The sequence below is a fragment of the Ziziphus jujuba genome, chromosome 4 (assembly GCF_031755915.1).
Source record: "Ziziphus jujuba cultivar Dongzao chromosome 4, ASM3175591v1".
Classification (NCBI taxonomy): Eukaryota; Viridiplantae; Streptophyta; class Magnoliopsida; order Rosales; family Rhamnaceae; genus Ziziphus; species Ziziphus jujuba.
The window spans coordinates 4,716,937-4,735,735 of record NC_083382.1 but is presented as its reverse complement, the minus strand read 5'-3'; the positions used below and the strand labels follow the sequence as shown (position 1 = coordinate 4,735,735).

At 32.2% G+C, this 18,799-nt stretch overlaps 3 protein-coding genes across 6 annotated transcripts; all 3 read left to right on the top strand.

The window, feature by feature from the left end:
• Positions 1-242: 242 nt before the first annotated feature.
• On the top strand, positions 243-6,375 carry LOC107417087 (integrin-linked protein kinase 1-like). Its single transcript, XM_025073263.3, has 11 exons — positions 243-742; positions 950-1,042; positions 1,361-1,444; positions 1,614-1,705; positions 1,804-1,924; positions 4,294-4,373; positions 4,540-4,602; positions 4,700-4,791; positions 5,009-5,097; positions 5,235-5,335; positions 5,493-6,375. Exons 1-11 carry the CDS (start codon positions 485-487, stop codon positions 5,635-5,637), a joined length of 1,218 nt encoding a protein of 405 aa, XP_024929031.2. The 5' UTR covers positions 243-484; the 3' UTR covers positions 5,638-6,375.
• On the top strand, positions 6,235-10,283 carry LOC107417098 (elongation factor Ts, mitochondrial). Of its 4 annotated transcripts, none has more exons than XM_016025660.4 (9): positions 6,235-6,375; positions 6,540-6,885; positions 6,967-7,139; positions 7,471-7,554; positions 7,978-8,152; positions 8,699-8,883; positions 9,413-9,538; positions 9,759-9,847; positions 9,944-10,283. In XM_016025660.4, exons 2-9 carry the CDS (start codon positions 6,564-6,566, stop codon positions 9,981-9,983), a joined length of 1,194 nt encoding a protein of 397 aa, XP_015881146.3. In that variant the 5' UTR covers positions 6,235-6,375; positions 6,540-6,563; the 3' UTR covers positions 9,984-10,283. The 4 variants fall into 4 exon arrangements, with proteins under 4 accessions (XP_015881146.3, XP_015881147.3, XP_024928996.3 ...); XM_016025661.4 differs by having other exon boundaries at positions 6,237-6,375; positions 6,544-6,885; XM_025073228.3 differs by having other exon boundaries at positions 6,237-6,375; positions 6,448-6,885.
• A 6,183-nt stretch (positions 10,284-16,466) lies between these two features.
• Positions 16,467-17,614, top strand: LOC107417109 (uncharacterized). The gene has a single exon (XM_060816535.1). The coding sequence runs from the start codon at positions 16,621-16,623 to the stop codon at positions 17,188-17,190; it is 570 nt and encodes a 189-aa protein (XP_060672518.1). The 5' UTR covers positions 16,467-16,620; the 3' UTR covers positions 17,191-17,614.
• The last annotated feature ends 1,185 nt before the right edge of the window (positions 17,615-18,799 follow it).

The window sequence follows — 18,799 nt, the reverse complement described above, 5'->3', positions numbered from 1 at the left end:
CTTCTTATAAAACTGCTTTTCATTGACTGCATATAATAACAAATAGTTTCAAATTAAAATAACACGTCTTAAAAAGATAACAAATAGTTTCAAATTAAAATAACACATCTTAAAAAGATGTAGAAAAAAAAAATCATTTACATCTAGATGTAGAAAAAAAAAAATCATTTACATCTACCACAGCAGTGATGATGAAAATAAAATTAGATAAAAAAAAATGGAATAAAAAAGTTGTCGTTATGCCCAACCCTGTTGTTCATAGACATAACCGTCAGTTTTTCCAACCAAAAAAGGTCTCCTTTGCAAAATATCGGCTTATGCTATTCTCTTCTCTAAGAGCTTCTCTGCAGGTTTCTTCGCTTAATCTCAACAACCCATAATTTAGAATACTCAAGGAAAACTCACCTCCTCTTCTGTTTGAGAAACCCCTGGAAAAGTGAAAGAAAAGAATATATACAATACATACATAGGTCTGAGGATCAAGATGATGAAGAAAATGAAGGAAAGGAATTCATTTGGTGATTTTGATATGCAAATGATAGGGAAGTTTTTGAGTTTTGCTTCCAGGGGTGACAGAGTTGGACTGAACCTGATGTTGATAAAAGGCACATCCCCTGATGTGCAAGACTATGACAATAGGACTGCATTGCACCTTGCGGCAAGTGAAGGCCATGCTTCCATTATTGAGCTGCTTCTTCACTACAAGGCTAATGTTAATCTCAAAGACCGATGGCAACGCACTGTAAGTACCTGTTTAGAATGGAAATTTTCAAATTCTCATCTACCTACACTTTCATTGAATTTGCATGGTACCTGCTGGTGTTTTTCTTATCATCTGCCTGTATAAAGTACATTTATTTTCATGCTTCTTTCTTTTAGTTGAATTAAATATCCTTGAGATCTGTAAGTTTCATAAATATTAATTCTATATTTCATTTTCAATATCAAGCCTCTGACAGATGCAAGACTCTATGGACATCGAGATATATGCAGGATATTAGAAGTAAATGGAGGCAAGGATTTTATCCATGACCAACCATTGGTAATTGAATTTATTATTATTCTTATGAAACATATTAATGGTTTAAAAATGCAAATACTGTTCTTTTTTTCCCTATTTAATCAAAAGTGTTCAATATGTTTTCTGATAGAATATAAATCTCTCTCTCTCTCTCTTCCTCTCTTCCCTCTCTTCTTCTTTCATTTTATCTTCTCTGACCTCTTACTATCTGTTTAATTGTATTTCTTTTAAGAAAATTTCTATGTATTTCTCATGCGAATGATCCTTCGTGATGATGAGAAAGATGACACTGCTCGGTTCCTTTTGTTGACATACTAGCCTGTTTTATTTCTTGCACAGACAATCCGGCATGAGCAAGATTCGAATGAAGTGAACTTTGACATTTCGGAATTACATACACCGGATTCCTCATCGGTTAAGCAGGTGTACTAAAAAAGATAACGAGAAGAAAAGAAAGCTAGAAATAAGAAAGTAAAGCAAACAGTGATAAAAAGAGAGATTAAGAATGAAGAAAAGAAAGATGAGACAAATTCAAAATTTCTTCTTATAAACTTTATCTCCTAAGACATTTTCTTGTGCTGTTAATGTTCAGGGTGATTTTGGTGAGTCTGTCAAGGTCAAATGGCGTGGAACCTGGGTTGTTAAAACCGTTGTCAAGCGACACATATTTCAGCCTGAGAAGATGTATGCATTATAAGAACAGTTTATTGGTTAGGTGTTTTGCTTTGCTGGAATTATTAGTAAATATAAAACAAAATTTATTGCTTCAATCTGATTTGCAGGATACTTTCTGCTAAGGATAATACTCTTCTAAGAGAGCTTAGGCACCCCAATATTCTGCAGTTTCTTGGTTCAATTGAGCAGCAAGAAGAGATGGTTCTGATTACTGAGTATCTATCAAAAGTAAGTCTTTTTATAATAGCTAATTGTCTGTTTTCTTACTTTTAAGGTTGTCTTTTAATGGCAATTGATCTATCTTTAAAATATTTAGATAATCTTGCAATATCTATCAAAGTATGCACAATGAGGTTATGGTAAATCACAAATTTCACACTGAAAAATAAAATAGCTAATTTTGTTTCTGATTAATGAAGAAAACAGAAGTTTCAATTAAAGAAAACCGGAATGACCTAATCAATGATGCCATAACATTATTTTATATGTAGATACAGAGATGCCGTTGTTGGCTAAATGAACTTTGTCTAGAGTCTACCAATATTAGCTTGCTCCCAAAATTAATACAGTCCACTTATTTCTCTACCACCCCCAATCTGCCCAATCATCTTCTTCAACCACATGTCCTGGAATTCATAGAAATACCAGCAATTTTAAGTAGCATACAAGGAAAATAGATCAGAGATTAGTAGCTCCTGAGTCAATGATGCCAAATACTTAATTTTTCAAAGGAAACAAATTAAGGAAGTAACAAAGTTACCTCCAATGGTTAAAGAACTAAAGGGTGTAGGAGTTTGGTACTGATTCAGAAACCTGTACTTTTCTGTTAATTCTTCTATGGTGATGTTTTGAGCTTCAGAACCACCAGTAGAGTTTAAGGTAGATTGGCTGTCTTGAAAAGATTGAAGACCTTGTTTGTTCTTCCTTGAAAAATTACTGTTCTTAGCTTCAGAACCACAAAGAGTTCGAGGTAGGTTGACTGTCTTGAGAAGATTGAAGACCTTGGTTGTTCTCCCAAGAAAAACTGTAATCATCGTTCTCCAAATGTTGGGGCTTGCCATGGAGTTTCCAACAAGTTTCTCTGGTGTGCCTAGGCTTTTTACAATAGTCACACCAAACCTTAGCCTTCTCATCACTTTTCTTTGTAGCTTGGTCATCCACAGAAGAACTTCTTAGCATCAAACTCCTTACACTCTCCTTGCTTCGCACCTCAACAAATGCTTCGTGAGTCGAAGGGAGAGATTCCTTACTAAGTATGCGCCAACGTACATCATCTAATTCATGATTCATCATGATTAGGAAATTGAACACACGCTTCTCATCCACCATCTTTTAAAATTTCTGAGCATCAGCAGCACATTCCCATTTCAAATGATAATATCGGTCCAACTCATGCCATAGTCCTTTCAACGCTGCATAGTACTCTGTGACACTTTCTTGAGCATGATATTATAGGTATGAATATTTCTCATCTTGTGGAAATAGGTATCATATAGATAATCCCAAAAATCCTTAGCTGTATGGAAGAACAACATATGTGTTTCACGTATTTCTGGTTCCATGAAGTTTAAAAGCTAGGACATAACCAAAGCATTTTCTGCTTCCCATGTTGGAAACTTGGAATGGTCATCTTCTTCAGGTCGTTTAGCTGAGGCATTGAGGACATAGATTTTCACAGCATTAGACCATTGGGGAAGATTGTGACCATTCAGTTTGTGGGTTGTAATCTATATTATGTTGTCACTGTAATCAAGAACTGGTGGTATGGCCATTTTTATATTGATCCACCGATACACTTGAAGTTTCTTCTTCCTTTCTAATTCCCAACAGCCTTAAAGATTGTTGGAAGGAAAATAAGCAGAATAAACAAAAACTGGCAACAGTAAAATTTTGAACTTTCAAAAGTTCCAAAGCTGTAATGTCCAAAACAATAATCAATAAAAATGAATAAATAAATAAAGTTTCACAATCTCAAAAGCTAAAAAAGAGAAAAAGTATATGGGTTGCGGCAACTGTGGACTGTGAGAAGAACAAAATATGCAGCGCAGCAATTGAAGGTTGCGGAAATTGCTTGGTTAGAAAGACACAATAAAAAAAGTACTTCTTTTGATAAGTTATAAAGATTACAAGCTAATATTTTCAGGCTAACATGAGGGGCAAAAATAGAAAAAGGCAAGTAGATAGATAATTAACAAATAAATCACAGAAGACAGCTAGTTAAGGAAACAAAAATCACATATTCAAATACGACAATATGCACAAAACAATCTTTCCTTAAATGCGTTAATAAATTTCCAAAATTTCCTATAATCTTTTACTACGAGAAAAAATGAGCATGAGATACAAAGAAAGTTGATACTTAAGAAAAAAGACCAATAATCCAGTTGATATTACTATTGGGTAGGCTAGCTCGAAAGTGCTAGATTGTTATACATATATATATATATATATATGTATTCTGATAAAAAATTTTGACAGTAAGTATAAACCAAATACTTAACTAACATTTCAATATGTATTTGTTACATTCTCAGCAATTCAATAAGCAGCCAAAATGTACAAGGTTTGGTAAATTAATTGTTTGTTCAATTTTATAGGGTAATCTGGAAGATATTATAAGTAAAAGAGATCGACTCGACCTGCTCACTGCTCTGCGCTATGCACATGATATTGCCAGGTAAACAAGTGTTTTATGTTCTTATTGATGTTCTACATTGTCAATTTGTTTCATTATATCAAATAATTGAAGACGTACAAATATTTGAATTATATATATATATATATATATATACATATATATTGATATTACATATTATAAAAATAAATATGTAAACAATTGGCAGGGGAATGAATTATCTTCATGAGCACAAGCCCTTCCCCATTGTTCACTATCATTTGAATACCAGGTTGGCCTTCATTATGTTCCACATTTTACATTTTTTTTTATTTTTTTTTATTTTTATGTGATAAACCCTTTCCTTCTTTTATGATTTTGGAACATAGAAACTTGTTGCAAGATGAAGGTGGCCACTTGAAGATTGGTGAATATTGGGTACAAATGTTGTATGAAAGAACAAACCCACATGAAGATAACTGTAAGTAAAAATCAAAATACTAGAGTCACCAAATTCTTTAGTTGTTAAAATTTAGATGCCAAGTGATATGTCATTTCTTCTTCTTCTTTTTTATTTATTTATTTATTTTTTGGTGTTTGGTTCCATTCGTGCATTTCGACCCCTTTTATTTTCTAATTGTTCATATTCTGCCATAACATTTGAGATTCAAAATTTAATAAATACAATCATTCGATAGGCCAAAGAAATGATAGTGCGAGCATGAGTAATGGTCCATTGGATGGCACCAAGAAAGACATTTGTTCTTTTGGATACATATTCTATGAGGTACATTTTTGCATATGGTACTTTATGTTATAGGACCTGAATTGTAATGCTAGGAGTTAATCACAACTACTTAATTTTTTTTTGTGTATTTTTTTTAAAAATTTTTTTTTTTCATGTCTGACATTGTACTAATACAGATGCTAGAAGGAAGGCCTTCAAACTCTGACACTGTAGATCCTGAATCTATTGATTTTAAACCAATATTTCTTGTAAGCCGGTCTTCAAGAAGAATTAAAGAGTAAGTATAGTTCATATTCAATTCTTACTTATATATATATACATATATATTTATATATAAATGTAAGATATATCTAAAGTATGAGGTATATACATTTGTCAATACAAGTTTATATCTGATAGACAGCACTTTGTTCTATGGCTATCAATATCTGCAGATTGATAGAGAATTGCACAAGTAATGATCTTTCCCGGAGACCTTCATTCGATGCTGTCATAACAATTTTAGAAGAGGAATTTTCGCTTCTTGGGATGGCTTCATGTCCTGTTTGTGTTGACTCCATTATTAAACACCACCCATGAATGAACAAAAAAACCTTGCATTTTAGCCATGTAATTAAACATTCTTCTATCTCATATCAAAAAACTTGCATAATCTTGTAAAACTTGCTTTCCTTTTTTTTTTTTGTGTGCGTTTGTGTGTGTAAGATATCTTGAATGTTAAGTTTGATGAATTTTGTTTTCGACTATGATGTATAAAACGTTTTTCCTATGTAAATTATATTTAGTGTTGAAGCTTCTCAAGGTTGGGTTTTGGTTTAATTCATGATTTGAACCCTTTATGATTTTTAAATTTCAATTGAACTCAGTTTTGTAAATACAAACAGGTTCTTGAAATAAGTACATATTATATGTTCTACCTCGATGTGCTATATTTTATATATTTTTTTAAAATGAGACAATTCAATTTAAAATTTATTATTATGTTTGACAGAAAGAAAATGAAGGCTAACGAGGGCTTATGAAATTGGGAACAATAGACAAGGCAATAACATCAGATAACGAAAAATAAAATAATTTTTTTTTTTAAAAAAAGGCAAAAATAATTTAAATTTTGAATTACAAATGATTTTTTTTTTTTTTTTTTTTTTGGTGCAAAAATAATTCTCTCTCCTTCTTCTCTTTTAAAGGCAAAAACAAAACAAAAGTAGAATAAAACCAAGGCGCGGCTCGGTTGCTACCTTCTTTGCGTCCCGCCTACACTCCATCAGCTTTGCTAGATCACAATCACTTCTTCCCTAAAAACCCCCCTTCTTCCAGGTAAGTTTTTGCCCTAATATTTCTTTGCTTTATTGTTAAACCCTTAAACCCTCAACCTGTTTGTTTCCTCAGAAAACAGTAAGGAAAAACCCAGAAAAAAAGATCTTTCATTTGCCATCTCTTTTTCTTCTGATTGGATTTCTAAATATTGGGTTGCAATAAAGGCAGAGACTTGGGGTTTGTTTAGCATGGCTTTCCGTGTAGGAGCAAAGCGTTCTCTTGGTGGTCTTCTCTGTAACAGAGTGCTGAGTAGTAGCTGCAGTACTTCTGGACATGGATTTTCCACGTTGGTTTCCAAAAGGGTTGCTTTTGCTCAAGCCACAGAAACCCAGGTCTCAGTTACTTCCAATTTTGCCAATCAGCCCTGTGGATTTGTTCCCTTCTTTAGAAGATTCAGTGTGGAAGCTTCTTCTATTGACCAAGTGAGTCTCATAAGGCAACTGAGGGAAAGAACAAGTGCTCCCATTAAAGATGTCAAGGCTGCTCTCATTGCTAGCAATTGGGACATTGGTATAAATCCCCTTCTCAAGATTTCTTTTGTTAATTTTATTTTTTTTCCTTCTTTTGGTTATAGTTTTAGTATAAATGCAGAGGCTGCTCAGAAGGACTTGAGGAAGAGAGGGAAAGTTCTGGCATCGAAAAAGTCTGCTAGAACAGCTGCAGAGGGATTGCTGGCATTGGCCCAGAATGAGAACAAAGCTGCTCTTATTGAACTTAATTGTGAGACTGACTTTGTTGCTAGAAATGAGATATTCCAATATTTGGTTAGTGTAATTGACACCACTTCCTTTCATAGTCAACATGTTCCCTTTCATTTCTAATCACAATTGTAGTTTTAGTTAGACTATGTATCCATATCTATATTATTTGTATACGGAAATGCATCCACATTCTTTTCCCTTTATTATTTTCATCATTATTGTAAAAAGAAATTTGTAAAGGAAACAATTTTCAAAAAAAAAAAAAAAATGTTTATAAGTTTGTCCTTTTTTGTTCTACTGTAATTCATTTAATCTTATTGTAATTGTTCATTAGGTTTGATTTGAATTCATGCTTCATATATTATTATTTTCTCTTTTGAATTTCTTTTTGTAGGCTTTAGCTTTAGCAAAGCAAGCTTTGCTAGTCAGCAACTCTTCTCAGCCGGGAACCTTTCCAGTTGGACCTGAGCATTTGCTGGTAAAATATTATGCATTTCTCTGGGGGTACAATGTTAATGCTTGCTCCTTTCAGCTGTTTCCAAGGAAATAGAAAAGGGAAAGATTTTATGTAAATGTATGATAATGGCTCTGTTTTGGGTAGTTGGGTCGGAAATGCATGGAAGGTTGGATGAAGATAGCTGCCAAGATTTAGTGGTTATGCAGGGTAGGATTAAATTTTGAATTCTATCCGGTGTCAACTTCTAAGGACTTTAAAGACATACCTCTTCTTATGCTTCAATTGAAATTTAAGGATTAAAGTTAAAAGGTGGGGGAGGATAATATGTTATATGTATTTTGAGGCACTCTATAGAAATTTATTATAATTTTTCAAGTCTCGTTTATTACTAATGAAACTTGGTCAACTTGGAAAGCTGTGTTAAATTCATTTAATTTTTGCCAGGACTTGACACTAAATCTTGAACACCCGAAAATTTCTGGAGAAACAACTGTTCAAAATGCAATTACTGAAGTGGCTGCTATGATGGGCGAGAATGTTAGACTTAGAAGAAGTTATGTGACATCTACATCTTCACATGGTGTTGTCTCTACCTATCTCCATACCAGTCCCCAACCAGGTAATTATTTCAGACTGATTGTTTTCCCTTTCTTAAAGATGGCACATATCCATGCCCTCATTTAGACAAGAACAGTTCATAAGTACAATGTCCATCTTAACCCATACTATCACACTTAACATGACTAAGAGTGGTTTTATTTTTTTAAAAAGAAGGGGAAAAAAAAAAAAAATTAGGAGAGAGGAAAATATAAGGAAAAAGACGAAAAGGAAACTAACATTGCATCAATTTACAGGACATCCTTGCTGCATAAATTGAGCACAATGACCATTCAGTGCATGAATGGAGCATAAAATATGCTAAAATGTGCCAAAAACAGATAGGAATATTTTGAAATTGATAAAAGCTACAGCCAAGGAAACATAGAAGAAAATATTACTTTTTGACTTCTAATAATCTTCCCAAAATCTAATCTTGTCACCTCTTCCCACCTTAAATTTAGTTAGACTCAAGACAGTGAGGAAAGTATGAGAATTTGAAGGATGGAAAATTAGCACTAGCAAAGATTTCTTTGGCCTTAATCATTATCTTTTTATTTATTTATAGGTTTGGGTCGGATTGCTGGAATTTTATCTCTTGAAGTAGAGGATGGGAATTTTCAACTGGATTCTCTCCAGCGAGTTGGGTCAGAACTGGCCATGCATGTGGTGGCAGCAAAGCCATTATTCTTGACAAAGGAACTTGTTTCTTCTGATGCATTAGAGAACGAACGCGAAGTTCTTAAGTCTCAGGTAAGTGGTGATGTATTGATTTAACACCAATAGGTGACTCTATGTTATATAAAATGGATGTGATTGGTTGCAGTTGAAAGGTCTGGAATCTTCAAATTCAATCAGACACATGATAGAAAATAGCTAGATTATTTTTGTTGTTTAAGACAATGTATAGACTTTTACTTTGAATGTACCTGCTTAGGTAGGTTTCTTGATATTTTTATGAATAATACTTCATAACAAGTACCCTTTTTTTGGCCTTTTGATATTTGTATTTTTTTGTTTTGCTTTAGTGACTCTGCCCAGCATCAGTTTTGATGTTTATTTTGATTTTACTTATTTCTAATAAATTCTATTAAGAAATTTGGAGCTTTAGTTTGTACCATTTATAAAGGATCAGGATTTGGTAGTGTTAATTGTGTGGTTGATGTACCTATGCTACATCCCATTGCCATCTAGACATTTTTTTTTATTTTTTATTTTTATTTTTATTTTTGGTTGGGGGATCAGTGACCGAATATTTCTTGTTTTACTTATCCTTTGACAGGCGGAAAGTACTGGGAAATCTCAGATGGCCATAGAAAAAATGGTAGAAGGCCGCTTGCGTAAATACTATGAGGACGTTGTTCTTATGGAGCAGAAGTTTGTTATGAATGACACTGTAAATGTAAAGGTATGTTAAATAGCAATTTTATTTCTGATCTTTAAGATATACGTTGAAATTGTCAGCTCCATCTTCCACATAATCTATATAGACTATGGTATCTGTTGCCATAAGATGCACAAGGCAGGCAACTTTACTGTTTGACATTTATGCTAGATGCATTTAAGAGTTTGTAGATATTGACTGTATGGTGCATATATCGACTGATGCTTCACACCCTATTTTGCAGACAATATTAGACAATCTATCTAAGGAAGTTGGATCAACAGTGACGGTTGGGAGCTTTTTCAGAATGGAAGTTGGAGAAGGAATTCAAAGGTAAGGCTTTTCTCTGTCATTTTAAGCTCATAGCTATGATAATAGATGTCTTTTAACATTTCCCAACATCTTAGGCATTCAATGTGTAATTTGCAGGCTAGAAGAATCATCTGAACCTTTGGCTCAGGCTGTTTAACTTTCAAGTCTAGCTTCCCTTCAACGAGGAAAGTTGTGATGATAGAGTTTAATTTTATGAATTTGTTACTCCAGATATGTGGACTTTCTTTGTCTTTCGATGTCTGTTTATGGTCCTGCCGTATTCATTTTTGCACCAGCAGATTTTGTTACAGCAATGCTCAAGCTCAAGTGAGGCCCTTTTTATTAACTTAAGCAGGTAGGTGCTAGTCACAATTTTTGTGAAAGAATTACCTCTTATTTTAGGCAACAAACAGAAGAGAATAAAAGATTATACTGTGTTTGCTCGTTTGCCCTACAACAGTCACCTAACTTTGTAAATAGCAGCCTGTTTGGTTGTAATTACCAAGATGACCCTTAGAGTCTACTAAGTAAATTAGATTTAAGGACAATTTATTTTAACAAGAAAAAGAATTAAATATATAACCAAGCACACTATATTTTAGGCGATATCACCATAATAGCAAAATTTTATATATATATATATACACTTTTCATGATTGGGGACCTTTTCTAATCAAAATCTCACTTTTCCCCAGTGTTAGGTTAACCTGGATTAGATAGAAATATGGGACTTCTATCTCCTAATTAGTTATAGTCTCGAGAGTTGGTGATATGTATCCAAGCCAACTTCCAAGTCTTGGTGTTATAAGGTCGTTCACAAGTATGGCTGGTTCAAGCATATTCATTTTCTCATACCTTTTAAATAAATGCTAGAATTGGAGTTGGTTTATATTTTTATGGCTCGTAAATTTATGATCTTTCAAGTTTCAACTAAGCACAATAAAATTAGACACAAATGAATACGTCATTAAGACTGGAAAAAAAAAATACTAATTTTTTTTGTAATTTATTTTTTAATCATGAATCTCAAGTTTGATAAATAAAGAATCCCATATTATTGGCAAATAAATTAGTATGGATTTTTAAAAGTTCATAATTGAAAATTGTTGCTTACTAGATTTGCTTAAACTTAATGATTTGACTTGACCAAAATTAATAATAATGCATTACTTCGTACAAACTATAGTTAATTAACAACATAATTAATCAATCACTACTTGAGGAATCCGCGATTAATCAATCATAAGGACTTGAAGGAAATAATCTTTTTATGAAATGTTGCCTGTGGAGTTGGATTTTACATACATATAACTCTTCATTTCGTAGCACCAACTCTCACGAACACGGTCACCGTAAATCTCCCACCAGACACATGCAAACTAACAAATACTGCAAACTAGCTGAGAAACCAACACACATGCACAGACCTATCAAAGCCAACAAAACCAGAACCATATTACCAAAAAAAAAAAAAAAAACCAAAAAAAAAAAAAAAAAAAAAGAGAAACCCAGAACCATAAAAAACAAAGAAAAGCGACGCAAATTTATACTGGTTCAGCTCTCCAAATGAGAACCTATGTCCATCTCTGAATATACCCACTGTTCCATTATGAAATCATGCTTGCAAGATCAGTTTACAGGTTACAAACACAATCTCTCCGAGTCTTCTGTCCTCTCTTGGTTTTTCCAGATCAAAAACCTTCAGACCTTGACTTTTTCAAGATAAAAATACAGAGGATACTCTTTCTCTTGTGTTTTCTCACTCTATCCCATCCGGTTCCTTTCTAACTAAGAAAGTGAGCTTCTGAATATCAAAAACAAGTAAAAAATAAATAAATAAATTGTTACAAGTAAAAATGCTTGTCATTTTGTATTTTCCATGTGCAATTGTTAGGAATATATATACATATATATATATATATGAGTTGAGTTTTATTTATTATCAAATGGTTGAGTTACAAGTTAAAATTTTTGGCATTTTGATATTTGAATATATAATAAAAACATCAGTTGTTCAATTTTATTTTATGGCCTGTATTCATGACTTGAAATTTGCCAAAAGAAATATCATCCTTTGCTTTAGTAGTACATTGACAAAAATGGACAAAACCGTTGCTAAAACTATCAATCATCATAAAGGAGCCATGTTTCAACGAAATTGGGAACAAAATTATGATGGCTAGCTTTCGCATTACAAGTAAATTATATTCATTAGTTACAGAGTTTAGTGGATATAATACAATACCTTGTTGAAGTACTGATTCTTAGATGACTAGAAGCAATTAGCTGCTGCTGCTGAGCTGCATTCGCCAATTTCTTGTCTTTATATGCCACCACAAAAAAAAAAAAAAAAAAAAAAAAGAAAAAAGGAAAGCCCTTAGTCATGTACAAAGTATATAGTTAGATGATAAATAAATTTTTTTATTTTTTTATTTTGTCAATAAATAATGATGGGATTTGATGGAGTATGGAGTTGAGCAATTGAATAGTTACAGATTGATCTATGATGTTCCTCCTCCTGATCACTTGTGGAGTTGCCTTCAAGCAAGACTGAGATGTATTCCAAAAAGAGGGATACACGCCTTGCTGTATGAAATTGGAAATAATAGCTGTTTTAATTTGTCTTCTTCTAAATACCATAAATATGACTAACGTATACTATGTTTTATTCTTTTGATGGATATGTACTACCTTTTCTTCTTCTGTTTCCTCAGAAAACAATAGGAAAAACCCCTGAAAAAAGACCTTTCATTTGCCATATCTTTTTCTTCAAATTGGAAATTGGATTTCTGTATATTGGGTTATAAGAAATGCACAGAGACTTGGGTTTTGTTAGCATGGCTTTCCGTGGAGGAGCAAAGCGTTTTCTTAGTGCTATTCTCTCTAACAAATTGCTGAGTAGTAGTTGCAGTACAACTACATCTGGGCATGGTTTTACTACTTTGATTTCCAAAAGGATTGCGTTTGCTCAAGCAACAGAAGTCCAGGTCTTAGTTGTAATTTGCAGGCTAGAAGAATCATCTGATACCTTTGGCTCAGCCTGTTAATTTTCAAGTCTAGCTTTCCTTTAACGAGGAAAGTTGTGATGATAAGAGTTCGATTTTATGAAGTTGTTATTACTCCAGATTTATGGACTTTCTTTGTCTTTCGATGTGTCTTTATGGTCTCGCCGTATTCATTTTTTGCACCACAGATTTTGTTACAGCAATGCTCAAGCTAAAGTGAGAGGCGCCCTCTTTTATTAACTTATATTGTTTTTGCTGGTTGGCCCTACACCAGTCAACTGACTTGCAAAATAACAGCCTGTTAGGTTGTAATTACAAAGGTGGCTTGCCCATTAAGGGTATAGTAAGTAAATTAGATTTAAATATAATTTATCTTAACAAGAAAAAGAATTAAAATATGTATATATATATATATACATGTAATTCATGGAAGAATTGCGGATATTACATATAATCATGCACACTATATTTTAGACAACGTTCATCCATCCTACTTTTCACGATTTGAGATATTTTCTTCTCAAGGAGACCTTTTCTCTCATAACCTTGATCAAAACATCACTTTTCCCCAGTGTTACGTTAACCTAGAATCAATAGATGTATGAGACTTCTATCTTCTAGTTTAATAGTCTAAATGGTTGGTGATATGTGTCCAAACCAACTACCAAGTCTTGGTGTTATAAGGTAGTTCACAAGTATGGCTGGATCAAACTTATTCATATGACCCATTCACTGTCTCATACCTTTAAATAAATGCTAGAATTGGAGTACTTTTGTGCTCGTGAATTGATGATCTTTCAACCAAGCACAATAAAATTAGACACGAATGAATATTTCAAGATGGAGATTGGAAAATTTAAAATTTTGTAATTTATTTTTTAACGTTGCTAAATAAATAATTCCATTTAATTGAATAAATTAGAATGGATTTTTAAGAAGTTTCATAATTGAAAATTGCTACTTATTAGTTTAATGGTTTAACTTAACCAAGTCTTATAACTATAGTTAATTAACAACATAATTAATCACTACTCAAAGAATCCGTGATTAATTAATAAGGACTTGAAAGAATCTTTTATGAAATGTTGTTTGCTGGAGCTGGATTTTATATATAAACCGTCGTTTGGTAGCGCCAACTCTCACACGTCACAAGCAAACTAACAGGGAATGTGATAATTCACCAAAAGGAACAAAGAATGTGATAATAGCCTAAAGTGAAAAGCTAGCGAGAGCGGGGCCAACCGTACACACACTATATAAAATATATTTAATATATTATAAAAATATTATTTATCATTATTAATGGAATACTAGAATATATATATATTTTTTTTGCTAGTGCGGCATTGCCCCCAGGCGACCCGCCCCCCGGGGCACACAGCGTGGGTTGTGGCGTGCCCAGCCACTTGAGCTGCCACTGCGACCCTGATTTCTTTTCCGTATTATTTTTTTTATAAAAAAATCAAATATATAGTTAAATACATCAAATCAATATTTACTATTTCAATATGGATCCCATTTACATTTATTATTCATAATAACAAATAGCAAAATTCAATGTATTATGTATAATTAATCTTTTATTTGATTGACTTAGATACTTGTAAGTTAATAAATGTTATTATCAAAGTTTTTATATTTGTTTAATTAATTACAAGTCCATCTTTCAAACGCAACTTTTAACAGAGTTTAGTATAGTTGGTCTTTAGTTTAGAACTATTAATTTTGATTTGATAAGAAACTAATTACTTATGTATATATACAGTCACATATGCCTATATATATAAATGCGTATAAAAGTATATAGTTATTATGTGATAAATAATATTCTTTTTATTTAATTATTACTTTTTTTTTTTTTCATTTTGTCTATAAATAATGATGGTGTATGATGGAGTACGAAGTTGAGCACTCGAATAGTTATAGATTAATCCATGATGTTCCTCCTCCTTATCACTTGTGGAGTTGCCCTCAAGCAAGAATGAGATGTATTCCAATAACACGGATACATGCCTTGCTGTATGAAATGGAAAATGTAGTGCTATGTGCTTTAATTTGTCTTCTTCGCTAAATACCATAAATATGACAAACACATACTACCTTTTAATTCTTTTTGATGGATATATACTACCTTTTTTTTGACACATAAAGTATATTATTTTTCATTCATAATTCGTATCTAAGTAGACAAATTATAAACAAAAATTTACACATATAATTAATGAAACCCCCGAAACATAAATTATTTATTTGCACCGCCTGAATAGCAAATTCAAAGCTGACATATATATATATATATATATATTATATTGACAGCACCATTCAAAATAAACCGAATAGATTAATTTAAAATAAAGTGTAATTAATTATGGTAGGAAAAGAGTAAGAAAATGGGAAACATGGAAAGGTACATAGAAAATGTGACACCCGACATTTCAATCCCGTGACGAGGCAGGCATATGATGAGCTGCACCCACTTGCCTTTTTCATACACTAACCGACACCGCCATCCTATTGAGTTTTAGTTCTTTTTCTTTCACAAGCACAATACAATTATTACCCAAAATTCTCACGCAAACGAAAAAATAAAAGATACTTTTTCAACCATATTCATTTCACATCAATTTTCATGTGGTCAAATCCCAATCCCACTTCACATATTGTTTCTTTGTGTTCAATTTTGGGACCAAAGCTTATCCCAATCAAGATTGCTTTGTAAACAGAGCTCTAAAAAACATCATTCCCAACATCCCTAGGAATATACCCCACCTAAAAAAACATAAAAAGGAGAGAGAAATGCATTTCATTTTTAGTATATTTGTTGGAATTATCTTTTCAATCTTGATTTCCAAATATAAATTAAATATATTCGTTTACAAATTAATTAAAGTTCAGAAGTCAAATTACCTTATTATATATATATATATATATATATATATATTTTGACAATTAATTCCCATAACACATATAGTTAAAAGAATTAATGACAATTATAATAGATGAAAAAGATAACTTGTTATTATGTTCGCTGAACTGAAATCCTGAAATTAAGGTTATAGGATCGTATCTTTCTCTGATTTTGAGATGTTCTTTTGATGTTTGATTTATGTATTGTTACTAGGCAGTTCATTCTTTGATAATTATGAAAATTTTCTTCTTACAATTGTCTTTTATTTCATAAAAACGAAAAGGGCAAAAAAAAAAAAAAAACCACTAACTAATAATTACAAAAATAATTTAGGAAAAAAATTATTGCCAAAATTAATTTTGCAGGAAACAAACAAGTACATATAAATTAATTGCATTTGAAGGTTTCAAAAATTTCTTACATAAATATTCAAAATCAAATTAACCCAAAATATTTTTATTTTTTTTTAAAAAGAGGGGGTCCCACACGCATTTCAAAGGATGATGACTATTGACGATATATGTATGCAAATTATTTGTTGACTAATTAAAAACTTTAACAACTGGAAAATGCAACTTCTCATGTATTTCCTTTTTTCCGCTTGTTTTGCTCTACGCGGACTCAAAATGTACCATGTCAACCTCCCCAATCCTTTTCCAACTGGCTCCAAAATTATTTAGAATCTTCTACTTGCGACTTTTTCCATTCCCTCAGATATATATATATATATATATCTTCTCAAGAAAAACATCCACCCCCCACAACCACCATTTCCATAACCATAATCTCCTTCTCCATTCATCTTCTTCTCGACTCTAGTTTCATACTATCAAGTCGATCTGATAAGAGACTTACTGTATATATATATATATATACATAGAATGGGAAACTATGTTTCATGCACTCTGTCAACCCCGGGAATAGGGAAGCAGCATTGCAAAGCAACCAAAGTGATCTTTCCGGGAGGCGAAGTCCGGCAGTTTTACACACCGACGAAAGCGGCGGAGCTAATGCTCGAGATGCCGAACTTCTTCGTGGTGAACACGATGTCTCTGCGAATCGGAAGGAGGTTCTCTGCACTCAACGCTGATGAAGACCTTGAGATGGGTAATGTCTACGTTATGTTTCCTATGAAGAGAGTCAATTCCGTGGTGACTGCCGGCGACATGGGGGCTTTGTTTATTACCGCCAACTCCGCGGCCAAGCAGCGGGTTTCCGGTGGCAAAGTTAAACTGTTGCCGGAGTCCGGAGTCGAGGTGGCTTTGCAGCAGAAGTTTGTGGAGGAATATGCGAATGATTGCGGGAACAAGGATCCGACGCCGGCGCCGAAGTTGAACTTGGATGATATTGAGGAGTTCTCGACGCCGGAGTTCATACATAGGATGTCTATGTGTAGGTCGAAGAAGCCATTGTTGGAGACCATAGCAGAAGAACCGGTTTGGATAAGATGATGATGATGCAGTAGGGGTCGGAATATATGTGACATAGGTCGATAATTATTTTTTTGTTTAATTCTCTACTTTTTTTTTTTTTTTTTAAGGAAAAAAGAGAGATTATATAATTCAGTCAAAAAAATGGAGATTGTATAATTTAAAAAAGTTATAAGCTTTTTTTTTTTTTTTTTTTTTTTTTTTTTTTGGGTAGAAGAACCTCAATATGGTTTAAACTTTAAATTAAGAGATTTGACATTAATTTAGAAAAAGAAAGAAAAAAACATTTCTGTTTTTTTTCTTTTTTTCTTTTTTTCAATCATCATAGGGGCACAGGGGTATATGGTTAGATCACAGTTGGGATGTTAGTTGTTCCTTTTTGTGAATATTATAAAGAATACGAAAAAAAAATATATAGTATTTGCAATGATCAAAATTTATAAGATGTTTTATTTGGTTGTCATGACATAAGGTAATACTTTTTATTTGAGATCCAAATTCCATCTCTATTTATTTATTTATTTTAGAGTACAGTTGTTGGATACGTGATTAAATTACTTTGGTTGATTTAATAATGATTAGGGTGACTCATTAAGATTAATCATGATTATTAAATTCCCTATTCATAGTTTCAAATGGTTATAATTATTAGTGTCTAATTTGTAAATTTAGTCTAAAAGAAGCAACATCCTTCCAGAAATTTTTTTATTTTATATTTTTGTTCTTTAATAATGATTTCCAATAGGTTTTTTGGACAAGTACTTTAAAAACCCAAAAAGTAGAAAATATTATTTTCTCATCGTCTAAACAATTCCAAAAAGTATTCCAAACATACTAATAAAATAAAAATAACTAGTTTCAATTAATTTGCATAAAAATAGTTTTATATCACAGTTGAAGCTGAGACTGACAACAACAATGGTGATTGTACAGAGATGATTTTGATCAAAGATGATACAAATACCATCACTGAGAGGCAGAACTAGTGTTTCATCCCTCTTTCCCAATATAACGGATATGTTGGAGGGCTTTTGTGCTGTTAGCTTCACTATCCATTTCTGCTGTAAGTACTCATCAGCCATTGATAACGATATGTAAATATCTTTAAAAAATTTATTAAGTGGGAAAGTGAACAAAAAAAATAAACAAATAACAAGGATAACTTATATATATATATATATATATATATATATATATATAAGCTAGCAAGAAGGTGAAGGGAAGCAAACCGAGTGTGTTAGGATTCAATTTTCAATCAGTGAGTAATCGTTATTATTCAAATTCCATACAAAACATGCATGGTCATGGTATTTAATTTCATATAAATTATCTTTATTTTCTTTATTTTTATTATTTTATAATCTAGCATAAATTTTAAAATAGTCCATTTTTATTTTGCTTCTTATATGTTTTTCTTTGTTGTTCTAAATCACATTTACACTTCAAATAATTTTCAATTCTCTTTAGAGTTAATTGTATTTTAGTATCTTATAGTTCGAAGAAGTTACACTTTTGAATTTAAAATATTCTCATTTAAGATTTTGAATTTCATTTTATTTCATTTTGGTCATATTAGATTTTTGGCAAATAGCAGTTAACAGTTTAGCAGCACTAAAAGACAATTTTTATT

Bases quoted from the DNA above. Each gene is read 5' to 3' on its own strand.
- LOC107417087 (XM_025073263.3), top strand. From the start codon at position 485: ATGATGAAGAAAATGAAGGAAAGGAATTCATTTGGTGATTTTGATATG. The intron at 1,706-1,803 runs GTATGCATTATA...TCTGATTTGCAG, and splicing joins ATATTTCAGCCTGAGAAGAT to GATACTTTCTGCTAAGGATA. The intron at 4,792-5,008 runs GTAAGTAAAAAT...ATCATTCGATAG, and splicing joins AAACCCACATGAAGATAACT to GCCAAAGAAATGATAGTGCG.
- LOC107417098 (XM_016025660.4), top strand. From the start codon at position 6,564: ATGGCTTTCCGTGTAGGAGCAAAGCGTTCTCTTGGTGGTCTTCTCTGT. The intron at 6,886-6,966 runs GTATAAATCCCC...GTATAAATGCAG, and splicing joins TGCTAGCAATTGGGACATTG to AGGCTGCTCAGAAGGACTTG. The intron at 9,848-9,943 runs GTAAGGCTTTTC...TGTAATTTGCAG, and splicing joins GTTGGAGAAGGAATTCAAAG to GCTAGAAGAATCATCTGAAC.
- LOC107417109 (XM_060816535.1), top strand. From the start codon at position 16,621: ATGGGAAACTATGTTTCATGCACTCTGTCAACCCCGGGAATAGGGAAG.